At 37.6% G+C, this 17567-nt stretch overlaps 1 protein-coding gene across 4 annotated transcripts in view; it reads left to right on the top strand.

Annotated features, from left to right (window-relative positions):
• Positions 1–4616: 4616 nt before the first annotated feature.
• ABCA12 (ATP binding cassette subfamily A member 12) overlaps positions 4617–17567 on the top strand; it is a 187472-nt gene continuing 174521 nt past the window's right edge. For all 4 annotated transcript variants that reach the window (XM_036858905.1, XM_036858904.1, XM_036858903.1 and 1 more), the window contains exons 1-2: positions 4617–4983; positions 17405–17498. In XM_036858905.1, coding sequence (XP_036714800.1) covers positions 4915–4983; positions 17405–17498 — 163 coding nt within the window. In that variant the 5' untranslated portion in view covers positions 4617–4914. The remainder of the gene's footprint in view (positions 4984–17404; positions 17499–17567) is intronic.

Below are 17567 nucleotides of genomic sequence, written 5' to 3'. Positions count from 1 at the left end.
AAAGAAGTAATACTAGATAAAAACACAGATTTGTCTTTTAAGCTGTGTTAGGTTTTTTTGTGGGGAAAGACATAAGTTGAGAAGGAGAAAACAATAATAGTATTTTTCATTTTCATCTTTTCCTCTAAAGTGAATTGACGAAAACTTATACTGCAAAAAGGGAGGACTGATCTCCTACATCAAATCTTTCCTTAAGTTTTAATAGGTTGGCTAAAAAGGGACCAATTAGTTCTTACTTCTTATCCCCACAAGATTATAGCAACATACGTAGTAAAATGAATTCAACATACTTCACCAGTTTAAACAAGGAAAGTATTACTCATCCTGGGTGAGTGGGTGAGTAATTCTTTGCAAGATTGTAAATCATCCTGAAATTCCCAGAGTCATAGGTGGAAATTCCCAGAGTCATAGGTGGAATTCCCAGGCTCAGTGGTAAGTAAGATAATCCTTAGTTTATCAAAATGGCTCTCCTTACAAGACCATGTTATTTGTGATGGGTCATTTTGTACCATTGTATCATCTTGAAGGAGAAGCTGCCTTATAACGTAGCTTGGAGTGAGTCTTGTTTAAGCCCATTTAAAATATGTTTATCTTCCTGGTTTTGTGGATCAGATTTTCACCAGTTGCTTCTTGACACAGTTCTTCTAACCACATCATCATTGGAGTGTCTCAGTACTGATAAAGCACCTGGAAATCCTGAATCTGATAACTTCCTCACATCTACCTGTTTTATAGCACTGCCTATCACCACCTTATATCACAGTGGATCTTAGGTAATGAGGTATTAGCAATTGTTGCCTCATTATCTTAAGCCTCTGGTGGAACCTCACCCTTCTCATAAAAGGAGGATGCTGTTATTTTTGCCATGAGTTGGCTTCAGTTTTCCAACTTATTTCACATTTCCACCTGGGTTAAATGCACACGCTTGCCATGTGTTCTGATCCATGCTTGCTTTATGAGGGCCTGTTGGAGAACAGGCTTTGAAGACACAGAGACATGGGTCCTTACACTCATTAGCTGTGTAACCCAGAAAAGCTGCTTGACCTATGCTTCCTTATCTATAGAGCAGATGCTATAAACTGACATCACAGGTTTATTATAAAGACTAGATCCTGTGTGTGATGCGCATCCCATAGCATCTTAATGGAAAAGTCAATTAAATGGTGTGAAAAAAGGTAAGTTGTCACTGATGCTATGAGCAAAAACAGATTTGGAAGTCAAGGACTAAAATTATGCATATGGTTCCCATCAAAATTCTTAAATTATTTCACTTCATCATTAGCTCATTCAAAATAGAGGTTTCAGGTCTTAACCTGAATCTCTTATCCTACTAACATTTTCATCTTCCCACAGCATCAATTTTATCATGCTCTGTCTCTTCAGAAGAGTTGCCAGGAACTTCCCATTCTAAATCCTCAACATGGCATCCTCTGATCTTTAGCATTAAGGTCCCTCACTCTCCAGACTTTATCATCTAGCACTTCAAACCAGCTCTTAGATCTAATCAGGCCAGAGTTCTCACCATTCTCCAGGGATAAAGAATTAATCTCCAACCCTTCGTGTTTGATAAGGCATAGTCCCTGTCTTCAAGGGGTTCGGAGTATAGATGAAGAGACCAACTGTCTGTGTCAAAGGCCAATAAGGAGTTGACTATCTTTATGAACGGAGGTCTATGGTAAAACAGGTGAAGGGGTGATTAAATTCAGCCGGGAGTGGGGCTGTGGTGGGTGGAAGGGCTAGGAAACACTTCAGAGAGGAAGTAGCACTTTCGTCAGTCCTTTAGGAATGAGCATGATTTTATTTTGGGCAGAGGGAGCTGCATGACCAAAGCCTGAAAGTAGATAGTCCTCATCCAAGGCACTACAGCAGATGGCAGGAGGGATGGCAGAGACTGGAGAGACACACCTGATGAGGCTGGCAAGGGCCAGGCTGGGAAGTTCTTTGCTGCTCTACCAAGAAACCTAAAAAGAGCAGCATTCCTTTTCCTGAATTCCTGGTGCAATTATTCTTTGTGCACTTATTTTTGACATTAAAACATTTTTTTAATACAAGTGATTTATAGGCCCCTAGAGAACCAGGAAAAACCGTGAAGTTCTTTCCCTTTCTTCTCAGCGCTTCCCATGCAGTGCAGCACATAGGCTTGAAGGTATCACGATACAGAGGTGTAAAGTATGTACTTAGGGTTTGAGTTCCCTCTCTGCTGTTTCCACTGTCCCCACTTCTAACTGGGTGAACTTAGGAAAGTTAACAGCATCTCTATGAATGTCACTTTCTTCCTCTGAAAATGAGGATAATGCCAGTTTCTATATGATAAGCCTTTTATAATGACTCAATAAATTCTTAACCGATGTTTCCTACTCAGTTATTCAGTAAGCATTAATTGACCACCTACTACAGGATGAGACCTGTGCTAGATTCGGATTATACAGTGATGAGTTAAATAGACATGGGCTTTGTGATCTAGTATTTATTATTATTACTATTGTTATTATTAATGTAGATCTTTAATAAATACTATTAAAACAAATTAATGTGTTTCAGCCACATCAATATCTTATCTGTGGTTGGTTCCCTCTTGCCCTGGTCCTGGAGTGTGTTGCTTGACTGGTTGACTGACAAGAATTGTCACATCCAACGTTTATGGAGCCCACCAGTAACACGGTTGTGTAGCTTTATCAGAGCTCTTAGCCTAACTAGGTTTAGTAGGTGAGACCAACCTCAGGAGGATAACGATGCATGCTCAAATCTAATTCTTAGTATGGCTTAGTCAGATTTGTGCTGTTTGAACTGTTCTCCAAAACTTGCGATTACTAGTGCTCTGGAAAGCAGAAGTCTAGAATTCTTGGAATAACTAATTTTGCACAAGCTATTCCACGATAAAGCTATATTTTTATTTTTACTGCTGGTGAAGTGAATGTACAAAAGTAAGCACTGCCTATGTTCTGGTAGATGTGATAACTCTTTACTTGATAAAGGGATGCACCTGTCAGTCTCAAAGATGTAGAGTCACCAACAGCAGAGAAAGGGGTCAGAGGCAGATATTGTGGACTGAGAATTGAAAATCATTCCTAAAGACAACCTGGGTGTGCTGGCCTCAGGCAGAAGCAGTGGAACAGCCGCGTCCTGTGGCAGATCACTGTAGTCCTGCCAAATGGAGTAATTTAACTTCTTGGTACAACTATAAGAATAACATCTGTAAACAGCTTACTGGTAAATGTGTTCTTTCATGGATTGTATTGTTCTAACTTTGACTCTCTTTATTTGCTGCTCAGTTTAGTCTTTGCTTAAAAAATTTATTTTTCATCACCTGTGTGTCCTGGGTGCAGCATATTTCTGGTTGCCAAATTTTTCTTTCTTCCCTCAAGGGGAAATCCTAAGGTATCTGTCAATAACATCCCAATCTACAGTCAGGAGTGGGGCACAATAAGGCAAAAATGCAAGTTCCTTGACAGAAATATAAACAAAAAACTATACTGGATTCAAAGACAGGAGACGGGATATATATATACAGGGGTATATCTAAAAAGGCTTCATGGAAGATGTCAATTTGGGGACAGTTTTGAGAGGTAGGTGCTTTGAGAGGGAGGCATGTATTCAAGGTAGAGGAGTTAGCATAAGCAAGCCAGGGACCAGAAGGCAGAGGTTACATTGCATATTGTAATATATACCAGTTTGGCAGGTGGCCACGCATTTTTGATAGACTGTTGGAAGATGAGATTGCAAAATTGGCTGGAGCTAGATTGTGTAGGCATTGAAAATCAGAGGGAATGGGTTGTCATTAGTGTGTTTAAGCAAGGTTATTCCTAAAAGCCTTTATGCCAGACTTCCTGGATCGTATATACCCTTAAATCACAATTAAAATTACTTAATTATAAAGTACCTTGAATAATTCAAGCATAAGCCTTTTTCTTTTCCCTTAATCTAAAATAGATTTCTTCTGCGGATTTAGAGATTTCAAGTGCAGTAGAACTCTGTTATATCACATACTCAGAAATATCCTGGGTCAACCTGTGTCTCCTTTAACCATAAAAGCCTGAAACAACATGGTTGTAATAGACACAGGAATCCCTGGCCCCCAAATGAGGGTATCCATTGTATATCATTTCTGTCACCTACAGCCTACCTTTTATTTTCTGCATTTTTTGTAATCTAAATTGTGATAGAAGCCAGCATAGTCACTTCCTGCTAAATCAAAGCATTCAACTTCACTTTAAGCTAAATATTGAGACCTTCTCTAGTATACTTAGTGGTGGGCTAAGGTTCAAAGTGTTTCAGCTGAGCTCTGGCCTCATTGACTTAAAACATCTTAATGACACTTTGTTATGAGAGTCACTAGGCCCAGAGTCTGTAACACGCTCTCTGTGCCCTGCCTCTGCTAGAGCAGGCACTATGTAGTGAAGAAAGGGAGAGAATGTAGGACAAGTCCTACTGGCCTGGCAAGGGTCCCACCTAACTCCTCATGACGTGTTCAGACCAGGTGACACCTGCTGGAAGGTGTGGATAGGCAGTTAATTTTATGGAGAGTAGGAGGTGTGGGCTCAGCTTTTTTTTTTTTTTTTTTTTTTGGCGAGGCCGTATCTGAAGGATATTCATTCTCTCTTGAGTCTGGACTTTATGCAGCAAGCAACAACTGGATGTGATTTTAAAACAAGCAAAAGCCACCAAAAGATCCTGGTCTGTGTCCTTGTTTGAGAGAAAGAGTTGGTTGCGAAGTGTTCCTTGGTCAGGATTAACCCAAGGGAAAAATCCAAGAGGGAGAGAAGATCTGTGGGTTTCTTACCCCAGCCCGCAGGAAGGCTGTGCCATGAAAAGGCTTCTGACCCATTGACACGCAGCAAGTTGGGCGGGGAACCAATTCTTCTTTTGAGGTTTGGAGGAAAAGAGAGGAATTCTCTTGTCCGTGGCGTTTGAAGGATGGCTTCTCCGTTTCATCAGCTTCAGGTCCTGGTCTGGAAAAATTGGCTAGGTGTCAAAAGGCAGCCGGTGAGTAAAACAAGGGAAGGGGTCCTGAGGGAAATGCTCCAGACAATTTTAAAATGTAGTGTTCATGACATGTAAAAAGAGAAGGAGAAGAGTTTTAAATCATTTTCTAAAGCAGGAATGAGATATTTCAAAATCATCCCTGCATCTGTCTTACAGCTAATGGGGTGAGTCTAAACATGCCCCCAAAGCTGCCTTTTGATGTCAGTAAATTAAAAGAATAAACCAGGATATGGCCCGGCCAAGAAAAGGATACATCTTGTCACTGGTTGAATTGGAACTTGTGTTGAATTCTAGATTTTGGGCCAAAATGCTTTCAGAAATTTTCCTAATGAATTCTGTTAAAAATGAGATGAGGAAAAGTTTCAGATGAAGGTACAATAAATGGGGGAGAAATGTACTTAAAAACCAAAACCAATAGAAAGGTTGGTTGATAAGAAAAATTATTTACTAGAAATGCCAAAGGTTAATATGTATGTGATGCTTCAAGAGTATTATTGAATCACTTTACTGCTACAATCTGTCTGCTCTGCTTATTGCAACATATTTTTTTTTTTTTTTTGTGCTCTTACACTCATGTTTGCTTTTTAAATTACATAGCCAGCTATTGCATCCTCACCAGGTAGGGTGCAGGGAGATTGAGAAAGGAACTGGCTTCTGTGAGTTGTTGCATATTCAGAAGAATGTTTGAAAAATGGAGAAATCCAAAAAGACATTCGATATACTTCACTTTAGAAGGTAATTCCCAGCCTAAAATTAATAATATAAATATTTGCAAATAATATGCATCATAGAAACCAAGTTTATCTATACACCTTATCTCTAGTTTTGCTTGCAGTGCCTGACGCCTTACTTACTTACACCTTACAAGTGTTCTGATGTATATAGTACGAGGGAGAAGTTGATTTGCCTTTGTGAATTTGGTGGATAGGATTTAAAATCACAAGGCATTATGTGATTACATGGGTGTGGGTTTGGATATAAAATTTTAAATCATTAATATTTTTACTTCATTGTTCTTAAATCAGAAACAACACAAAAGTGAACTTTCCATAATTTTCCCACAGTAGGTTCTGTGTGGAATTCAGCAGGGAAAGAGTCTGGGTAGGTGGAGGTGGTTAGAAGACAAGAATTGGCTTCTTGGTTCTATTCCTCACTAGCTACACGACTTAAAGAGCATATCACAATTTCCCTGAGCACTGGTTTTCCCATTTGTAAAATGGGCATCAGGTCTACCATATCTGTCTCATAGGGTGGTAAGAACCAAATGTGCTAATGTATTTCAAAGTGCTTTATAAATGGTGAAACACTTGGCAAATAGATTATAGAGGGATTTGGGGCAATGTCTGTGTCATATTTTATTCAAAGTAATGGTGAAAGGAAATCCAGGGGAAGGGAGTGTGGGAGAGAGGAAGAAATTTATATACAGTAAAGTTCCTAAGTGATGAAAACTCAATAGTTAAAAATAAAAGAATAAAGGAACTGAAAACGTATATCTGTTGCTGATAAGCTGAATGCTAAGGTGGTATATTTTCCTTACAATTCCATTTTACCTAAAAATTAAAAATAAACCCTCAGGTGAATAAATTTTTTCATTAAGAAATTTTATCTTTAGAAACTTTAATAAGTTCCTTCCTCATATGTAAAGTAGCTGGCATATCAATTTTCTACTTTAGAGTTTTTCTCCATTTTAGTCAATTTCTGCTGGACATGGCATATTTAAAGAAGGTGAAAGTCAGGCATGCTAAAATGTTTTCACTATGATAACTAATATTATTCCTAAGTAACCAAAATCCCTGAAAGCCCCTGATAATAATACTTTTGACTAGGGAAAGAGAATACATGAACTATTAGTTCATTTTGGGACATCAAATGATTCAGATCTTAAGAGCACCTTGAGAGAATGGGACCTAGCACAGTCTTGGTTGCAGGAAGTGAGATCATTAAAAGTCCAGAATTCGGGGCACTACGGAAGGCCCACTGGAATCCATTATGAGTAACCAGAGGAACAGAAGAGACCTTTAGAAAATGGTGATGCCAAAAGGAGAAGGAAAGACAATTTTAAGTGGAGAGGTAGAGGGCAAAGAAAGGGGTATTTCCTCATAGTTTTGCCTAGAGCCAATCCTATGTCTTGGTACTGGAAGAGAGGACTTGAGGACACAGGTGGAAGGGATATATGTGTGCCAGTGTTACTTAAGAGGGAAGAATGAGAAAATCAAGAGGTTGGAAAGTTAGGATTAAAAAAATCTAAAAGGAGATAAATGTTTTTAAAATGTGAAAAGAGAAAATATAGACAAATTAGAAGACAGAACATGAAAAGAAGGGGTATATAAATTGGAGGAGAGGACAAAGTCTTTGTGTAGGAACTGGACTTTGTCATCCATCAAGCAGTTATTTAAAATGCAAGTATTTTTATCTCTATCTTTGTAATTGTTCTGAATATGGCACTTTAAAAATGTACTTTTATACCCAGGAAAATAGAAATTAAGTTGTGTGACACTGGAAATGTATAGTCATTAGTGAATGTTAAGGAAAAATGCTAGTATCACCTCCATGCCATCCTCTTCCATTTTGTTTTCAAGAGAGTCAATCACAGAGCAAGGCAGTAGGAAGGATAGTGTATAGAGGAAGAAGTTAGGAATCTATAAATGGAGACGCAAAACAAGAAGAAAAAATATAGTAAAATTATTAAAGTTGAGTGGGGATTACTGAGGAAGTTTATTATAAAGTATATACTAGACTAGAAAGTGAAAAAACAATTTTAAACAAGTATACAGCCTAAGAAGTAAAATAACAATGGAATAAGCTACATGTTGACCTGGCTGCAAAAAAGGGAAGGCAGGATTTTTAATTTTTGAGGTGACTTTCCTCAAAATTGTTCTTAGAGTTAATGTTTCTCTCTTTTTTGGAAAATCAAATGTCAGAATTCTGAACTCTTTGAGATTATCTAACTGCCTTGATTTTACAGGGCCCCTGAGAGCTCAAGATACTCATCCAGATTCACATAGTGAGTTTAAAAACACAAAGTTATATTTTACCAAAAATGGATCTCTTCTTTCCTTTACCTCCTGCTGCTTCTCTATTGCTCCTAAGTTGAGTTCCTTTCCCAATATTCTCTAATCCCTGCTCAGAGTTCAGCCCATCAACAAAGAGATCATATTCGCTAAGGAGGCCTTAGATATTGCTGTTTTTCAATATTAGTGGTAATACCAATTCTCAATTATATTGCAAAAAATGAATACTAGAGGAGTGTGAAAAAATACATTAGGCGCCAACAGAAATGTTAGGCAATAGAGAAAATCAATTAGATGCAGTTGCTACCCTGCTGGGCTTGTAATTTAACTCTAAAAAATAATGGAAAAATGAGCATACATTCCACTGGAGATGGTTAGCAACAGGGAGGCTCACCTAATGAGATGCTAGTTAATGACAGGAAACAGAGTCCTGGGACAGCAAAGGCACTGAAGGCTTAAAGACTAGATAGTGCAAGATAAGAATTTATCTTTCATTAAGAAGGTGGATTCTAAATAGGCACACAAGAAGTGACTACAAGTCTCTATAGAAGTGGAATCTAATTCCAGACTTATGACCTAAAGAAGGAAAATTAACTTCAACTATTTATTTTCTGTTGTAACTATTTAGCTGATGGATCACACTTTAGCTCTGTTGATGATAGACCTAGTTTTTCTATCATAGATATTCCTACACTTGATAAACTTCTAAAACTGGATGAAATTTGACACTTCCTCCCCAATCCTCGCCTTGCTCATTTAATTTTCCCTCACAATGGCTGAAGAAAAAGGAAGACTTAACTTGAATATTTTGGAACAGGTTGGTCCATGCATTAAAATAATTTTTTGATTAAAACAATTCAGAATTAAACTCGAATTTCAAATTTAATTCTAAATCAGATTAAAATGAATTCAGTCTTGCACAAGTCTCTCAACTACACGGTCAAATGTTCCAGGCCCTTTTACCTCTTCTGGAACTGTACCATTTACTCCCTTAAGCCCTTTTAATTGTTCAAAAAATTTGTATCTACTTGTTCATTACGGTGCCTGGCACATAGCAGACATGCACATTTTATTAGTTTAGTCAAGCAAAAAGTAAATGAGATAAAGATGTTTTAGAAGTGGAAGCAATAGAGAAATAAATTCGCTTAAAGCCCAATAAAAATGAGCTATTTTCATAAACATCATAGAAGGTTTACCAATCTTCAAATTGTATTATAATCTATAAATATGGATTTCAGAACATTGTCTTGATCCCAGTTTTTAGATGGGTTATTTATGTAGATGGCAGTGTTCACTAGCAGAAAGCCCAATTAACAGAACTCTTGTGCCACTTTTTTTTTTTTTTTAATTACTTATTTATTTATTTTTGGCTGTGTTGGGTCTTCGTTTCTGTGTGAGGGCTTTCTCTAGTTGCGGCGAGCGGGGGCCACTCTTCATCGCACTGCGTGGGCCTCTCACTATCGCGGCCTCTCTTGTTGCAGAGCACAGGCTCCAGACGCGCAGGCTCAGTAATTGTGGCTCACGGGCCTAGTTGCTCCGCGGCATGTGGGATCTTCCCAGACCAGGGCTCGAACCCGTGTCCCCTGCATTGGCAGGCAGACTCTCAACCACTGCGCCACCAGGGAAGCACCTGTGCCACTTTTGTTTCCTTGTTTTGGGGGTGAAACTAACGTTTATTTCGCATCTAAAGTATCACACTCTTACTTCTGAATATGAACCTTGGAATCCCCTTGTTAACAGACACCAAGTAACAGTCATCTTTGGCTTAATAGACAAGGCAAAAAGGAAGGAATAGAAGAGGGAGAAAAAGACTATATATAGGAAAGTTTGGGCGATTTTTATTTTCAGGTTTGTAATAAAAAGTTATGATTCTAGGTTACAGCTTGACCTTTAAATGACTTTCAATGCTGTCATAGGCTGAAGTAATAAAAGTGTGGTATTGCAATCAAAGAGAGCTAGTAATCTATTCTGTAGTGGTTTGGCTACAAAACTTAATGGTTAACTGTGCAGGTGCTGAAGTCAGGCTCCCTGGGTCCAAATATCAGCTCTAGCATTTAGTGGCTTATGGAATGAAGGCTTATTTAGTCTCTTTAAGATTCTAATTTCCCATCTGCAAGAGGAAATGAGGTGATTATATTAAATGACATAGTGCATGTTAAGTGTTTAACGTAGCACCTTGTACATTCTCCGCAGTCAAATATTAGCTATTATCATTTGGAGTACTTTATTGAATTTTGGTATTAATTTTAAGAAGACCACTTGACAACAAGAATTCACCCTGGGGAAGATATTTTGAAATCATATTTAACAGGGAATTGCTGAAGGAACTGGCATTGGTACCCAAGAGGAGAGAGGACTTTGTCTCTATTCGAATACTTGTAGAATTCTCCTGCCGGAGGGGAAGCCAAACTAAGACAAATAAGTGTTAGTCATGGGAAGGAAGATATCACCTTGATATGAGCAAAAAAATAGGACAGTGTGAGTTGTCCAGTAATGAAGAAGTCTCGTGAAATATTGAACTTCTAGTCACCAGAAACATTCAAGTACGGGCTGCATAACCATACTGCAGAGATGTTTTCCCTAACTTTTCATGTACCAGTCATTCTGGACTTATTTCTTTTCCTGGAATATTCCACCCTCTTTCCCATTTGTGGGTCTTCACCCATATGTTTCCCCTGCTTGAAAGACTCCCACTTCTTTCTCATATTCTATCCAACACACATATCCTTTCTTCTGCCTGACCGTTTTTCATCTTTTAGCTTTAGATTCAGCTCCCCTTGCTTTATCTTCCTTTCACACTCTTGACTTCCTGTATCTTAGCATTATCTATTACATTTGGTGATAATTTTTTTTTTATGTTTCCCTTCCTCAAAAGACTGAAAATTTTAATTGCTCTATCCTCAGTGCCTGGTACACAGTAGGTGCTCAATAATTTTTTATTGTGTTAATGTATAAGCCTTATATGAATGATTACTATAGTGTATGTTAAACTATAAGTTTCCTTAAGACTCTCGAAGACTGTGGTTTCATGGAGGGAAATGGAGAATCTTCATCCTAAACATTTTACTTCTATTTATTTTCAGAGTTAAGGAGAAGAATCCCCATTGAAATCTGGAAATTGTACTGATATTCAGTATTATTCATTTCAGACATAACTAACTTCAAACCACTCTAGTGCAAGGGATACAAACTCAAATATCTGTAAGGGCAAGACAGGTAATATAACTGTGTGAAGTGGGACAAGCATAGACAGTAGGAAATGGGGACATTTATGATTAAGACTAGAGAGTGAATATCCTACTTACAGGCATTCAAATAGTAGTAGTTTCTCAAATTTTTAAATATATAGTAATACATTGATTTAAAGTTCACCTGTATCTTATTTTCTTATTTACTTTTAATGAAAATAACATAATAAAAATGATGGCCACAAATGGAATCAGGTATACTAACAATAATTAGAATAAAGGGTTCTAACAAAGTAATGAAGCGTGAATGACTTAAAGTTGAAATTATGTGCTCTGCCAAGATTTTTCAGAAAATTAGATTTGAAAGGTTTTCAGAGATTTGAAATAATAGTTCTCAGCAAATGCAAAGGCAGATGTTACTAGGTAATTCAATTGAGTTAAAAAGTACTACAGATCTTATAGTGAATGGAAATTTTGGAGTGAATTTACATTTGGTTCATTCAAGGAATTTCTTAAGATTTAAACCTAGAATTTTGAGTGGATGACCTCACTGACTTCAAGGCCACTGAAGTGTGTCCTGTCATCATCATTAATACTCGAAAACTTATCACCTGCGTTGTGCAACAGGATGGAGTTCCTGGATAGAAAGCATGTTTTTTTTTTCTTTAAATCTCTTTTCTTGGTCCTCTTCTCTTTTGCTGTCTTTTATTTATTTTTCTTTTTAAATTTTTTAATAGATTTATTTAATTAATTAACTATATTTTGGCTGTGTTGGGTCTTCGTTGCTGCACGTGGGCTTTCTCTAGTTGCGGCGAGTGGAGTTTACTCTTCGTTGTGGCGCGAGGGCTTCTCATTGCGATGGCTTCCCTTGTTGCGGAGCACAGGCTCTAGGTGCGCAAGCTTCAGTAGTTGTGGCATGCAGACTTCAGTAGTTGTGGCTCACAGGCTCTAGAGCGCAGGCTCAGTAGTTGTGGCGCACGGGCTTAGTTGCTCTGCGGCATGTGGGATCTTCCCGGACCTGGGGTCGAACCCGTGTCCCCTGCATTGGCAGGTGGATTCTTAACCACTGCACCACCAGGGAAGCCCTTCTTTTGCTGTCTTTTAAAAATTGGTTCTGGATTTTCAAAAAGAATTATTTTTAAAATAATTAAAAAATTTTTAATTTTAAAATAATTTCAAATTTAAAGAACAGTTGCACGAACAGTACAAATATATTTTTTTCTAGAGCTAGTTGAGATTGGTGCCCCATTACCTCAGATACTTTAGTGCGCATATTTCACAAACAAGGAAATCCTCCAATATAACCCAATACCACCATCAAATCCTTAGATCCAATACAAGATTCACCAATTCTCCCAATCATGTCCTTATAGAAAAATAGTCCAGTTGTGTTCTGTATCTAGTTTTCATGTCTTTAGTTTCCTTCAGTCTGTAACAGTTTGGTAGTCTTTCCTTGACTTTAATGACCCTGACACATTTGAACATTCAAGACATGTTTTGTAGAGTATCTGTTGTTTTGTAGCATATTCATTTAGTAGAGACTCAGGTTATTTATCTCTGGAAGGAGTACCACAGAAGTGATTCTCTGTTCTTCATAGTGCATCACATCAGGTGGTGCATGATGTCAATTTGTCTCATTTTATGGGGAAATATTTTGAGACCAACTACATACTCCATTCCTCATTAAACTTTCAATTTATGTTTCCTTATACATTTATTTATATTTACATAGACTCATGGATGCCTAATTTATTCAGTTAGATATACTCTTTTATTAACATAATGTCTTTAATGTTTAATTTTGGCCAGTGGGTCAAGTTTGATGCTCAATTATGGTCATTTGCAGGTATCTGTGTTTTATTGATGTGTCCCCATCATTCTCTGAGATTCTCTGAGCAGTATATCTAGTGCTCTTCTGTCTGTTGGTCTACCTACCTACCTATTTCTTTCTATGTATGTATATATGTATGTATGTATCTAACTATCTCTGTGTCTACATACGTTCTACATATATTCTATAGCTCTGTTCAAGCTTGGAAATGGTAATACCCTAATAGCAACAAGCACACTTAGCTCTCATCCACTAAAAGAAGCTAGTGTTTCTTGAAAAAAATGGGTATTTTCAGGGCTGGGACAGAGAAAGTACACAATGAGGCAGAAACAACTTGTGGGACTGGAAAGAAAGAAGTTATACGCATACATTTATCACAATATTTCATGAACCAGCAGTTCATAGCCATACCTTTAATTGTAACCCAACACTGCCGGGTTCATTCTAGTTTTGCCCTTTATCATGTTTATAATTTCTCTGATGGATAGTGAAAAGCCTGGCTCCTCTAACGTGGGATATATTTACTTTTAATCAACCTTCCTATATGAAACCAATCACCTGCTCCTTGCCCTGCACAGACACCCTCCTTACCCGACTTGGGTCCTGAAACCCCATGTCTGGCTGCTGCACTGTGGATATCCTCTTCACCTTGCTAAGGACCCACCTCCCTCACTGTGTCACTGTGGTGCCCCGAGTCCTAATGTGAACTTACCTTGCTGCCCCACCTAAGGGATTTTGGGCACTGAATTTTTCAGAAAGGGGAAAGTGAAGAGAAAGCGAACAGAAGGGGACATCTCAATAGCAAATAAACTCTGGAGAAATAAAAAGAGACAAATGCCATGGCCCACTAAGGAATTGTAAATTACTCAGTGTGCATATGCCCTTAGATGTCAAGAATGCAGGGAGTATGGAATGCAAGTGAGGTATAGAGGCACATGTGAGATAATTAAAATATTAGCAAAAATATGAAGCTCTTAAAAAATATTTTTCCCAAAGTTTTCAAGTAGCCCCAATGTCTGTATGTGTAAAATCAATATTTTAGCCTTTTCTCCAAACAAACATAAAAAGTCATGGCTCATCGGTTTAATATTTGGATCCTTGACATTGCATTTGCTTCTAGGTTGTTTATGATAATATTTAGAATGGTGTTGAGAGCAATCCTGCTGGTATGAAAATTTAAATTTTATTTCTTGCTTTTGTGATTAACTTGTCAACCTTAACGTTCCTGAGATCACAGTGTGGAGGGCTTTGGATTTATTATCCTTCTAAAGTTCTGTACGTAGAAATGTTCTCCAAACCTCTCTGACCTAAAATCCTGGAGGAAATCTTGTGATAATAGATTGTTTATGGGCTTGCGGTGGATTTTACCTAAAACAGGGTGCCTTAAACTACTCTGATACTGCATTTTTGTTTGGATCTAAATCATGTCTAAAATTAATTTCAAAATTACCAAAACATCTGCATGAAACCATCAAATTATATCAACCAAAAGATAATTTAAAGATATCCCATGACATATGTTCCTTATTTGAATGCGAATGTACATTTGTGTTGGTGTAACTGATCTCAGTTGCTCACTGAATTCTCATGAGGTTGCTATGGAGAATGAATAGATGTTCCTAAAAGTAGCTATGGGGCACTGAACCTACTCAGATGAATACATTTTTAAAAGGATAACTATGGCTTCAAAGATAAAACCAATAAATCCACAAACATTAAATATTTTTAACCTTAATTCCTTATAGTCTACATTTCAAATGAGTCACATAGAATGAAAATTGTACCTTGTATATAGGATCTTCGAAGAATAGACTCTAACTTTCAAATATATCAGAGATTAGGCTAGAATAATAACACATCTTATATTTTCATAACACGCATGTTTTTCCAATACACTTTCTGTAGTACTTTCGTATTTGTTCCTCGGAGCGGCATGATTTTTTTTTAATGCTATCTTAAGTATCTTGGTGTTCAGATCCTTGTCCCCTGCTCTGCTTTCCAGCTGGGTATGTAACTTTGGATAAGTTATGCTAAACCTCTGCAACCCAGAGAGTAAAAAAGGGAGTTGGATCAGATCAAGGCTTCTTAGCCTCTTCTGTGCTATGGATGTCTTTGACAGCCTGGTGAAGCCTATGGCCCTTCTAAGAATAATGTTCTTAAATCAGTGAAATTAATACAATTCCAAATAAAACCAATTATACTGAAATTCAGTTATTAAGGTATCGAAAAGCAAGTTTATGATATGGTAATGCATGTTTATTCTATCATTAAATAAATAAAGGTGAATCCATGACTACTATAATTTTAATGCTGTGATGAGTATAAACAGCACTTTGAGGTATCTGCAACAACACTAATATGATTTGAAAATATCTGTGGTTTCTATTGGTGACAAAGTCACAGGTACTTCTAACAACATTGTGGTTCCTAGCCTATATTCATCATTAATGGAAATACTAAAGAGTCATAAGCTGGAGGAAATAAAAATGTGATCTTTTTTTTCCTGTCCAAGTTTAGAAATGCCCAGAATTCTGTTCATTAGCTGATCTCAAAGGAAATTTCCAACAAAAATATTCCGAGACTGTAAACAATCCTGCTAGTTAGGTAGGGTGGCGTGTGTTTAGAATTCCTCTATTCCACGTGTGGACCATGGACAGAAGCATCAGCATCACCTACCTGGAGCTTGTTAGAAAGAGATACAGTGCCTCCGGCCAGCCACAGATCTACTGAATCTGAATCTATGTGTTTACAAGATCCTTAGGTGATTTGGTACGCACATTAATGCCTGAGAAATGCTTCTGTTGATTAGGCTGTTGAGCCTGTCTGGAAGCTTTTAAGCTGTGGTTAAACTGAGTACCTTAGGATTCCCCAGATCGACAGTCAACTTTCTGCATTTTCTAACACTTGCCCTTAAACCCAAAGTCTAAGAATTTGGTGACGGATCTGCCAGCAAGGAGATCAGTGCTGATAGAGACACATGGAGATTTTCATGGAAAATTTAGGTTGGGAGTTACTTAAGGATCAATAGTTGAATGGGTCTAGATTGTTTTGGAGAATTAAAGAGCCCCAGGCAGTAGTTTGAGATTTGGCAGAAGCAAATCGTCTCTGAAAAATGGGGGAAGAATGAGAACAAGTCTGACTGCATAATCAGATAGAAACATACTTTAACTATAGGCACAGTTAATGTTCTTGTGAATACATGTTTTTCACTGCTATGAAACCAATTTTATAGGTATGTAAACTATGAAGCAGAGAGTGTCTTATGAACTGAATCATGTTTACATGGGGAGGAAAGCCACTCCTGAAGTGCCTTACAGTGAAATTCTCTAATAGAAATTTCAATGTAATATACATTTACTGAACCTCTATTCTATACCAGTGGAAATTCAGGGATGAATTAGACACTGTTCTTGCCATAAAAGAATTACCAGTTTATTTCATGAGCCAAGCCAAAAAAAATATATTGATAAAAAGAGTATAAGTTCTATAATAGAAGCAGACACAAGATACTATTTATAGTGGTTTGGAGGAGATTGCATAGAACTTTAAGTTTCTGTTTACTCTTTTACTTGTTGACTCAACCATTCATTCATTCATTTGTTCAACAATGTTTATTGAGCCATTAGCCAATGTCACACACTAATCTTTATGCCTGAGCATAGAGTGCTAATATTGGAAGTGGTAAGATACATCTTGGTTGAAATTAGGTTGGGTTTTATATGCCCTGTTTAGCATGTTGAGCCTTATCCAACAAACAACTGGGAAGCTCTAAAAGATTTTCAAGTTAGGAAGTTCCTGATCATACTTGAATTTTTTTTTTAAATTTATTTATTATTTATTTATTTATTTTTGGCTGTGTTGGGTCTTCGTTTCTGTGCGAGGGCTTTCTCTAGTTGCGGTGAGCGGGGGCCACTCTTCATCGCGGTGCGCGGGCCTCTCACTGTCGCGGCCTCTCTTGTTGCAGAGCACAGGCTCCAGACACGCAGGCTCAGTAGTTGTGGTTCACGGTCCTAATTGCTCCGTGGCATGTGGGATCTTCCCAGACCAGGGCTCGAACCCGTGTCCCCTACATTAGCAGGCAGATTCTCAACCACTGCGCCACCAGGGAAGCCCCATACTTGAATTTGAAGAGCATCATTCTTGGGACAGTCATGAAAGGTGACTGGAAAGGGGGCTTCAGAAGGTTATTTTAAGATTTTAAACCTGGAAAAATCCTTCTTGTGTTTATTTCAGTCTCTTGCATTTTTAAAACTCTCTCATTCCTTTCTTATTAATAATATTTTCAGGCAAATATCTGGCTTGTGTTGGAATTTTATAGTATAATGTACTTCTTGTCAGGTGTTTTGGTTTAGCAATATAATTAACATTTTGTTTCTATCATTACTTTGCAGCTTTGGACACTTGTCTTGATTTTATGGCCAGTTGTTATTTTCGTAATTTTGGCTATTACCCGGACCAAATTTCCTCCAAGACCAAAGCCAACTTGTAAGTAAATGAGATGTGTTTATTTCCCTAACTTTTGGATTCTAGTTAAAATTTATTTTGCTACCACTT

The sequence above is a fragment of the Balaenoptera musculus genome, chromosome 7, assembly GCF_009873245.2.
Source record: "Balaenoptera musculus isolate JJ_BM4_2016_0621 chromosome 7, mBalMus1.pri.v3, whole genome shotgun sequence".
Lineage (NCBI taxonomy): Eukaryota > Metazoa > Chordata > Mammalia > Artiodactyla > Balaenopteridae > Balaenoptera > Balaenoptera musculus.
The sequence above is the reverse complement of the archived record's forward strand: the minus strand, read 5'-3'. Positions and strand labels throughout refer to the sequence as shown.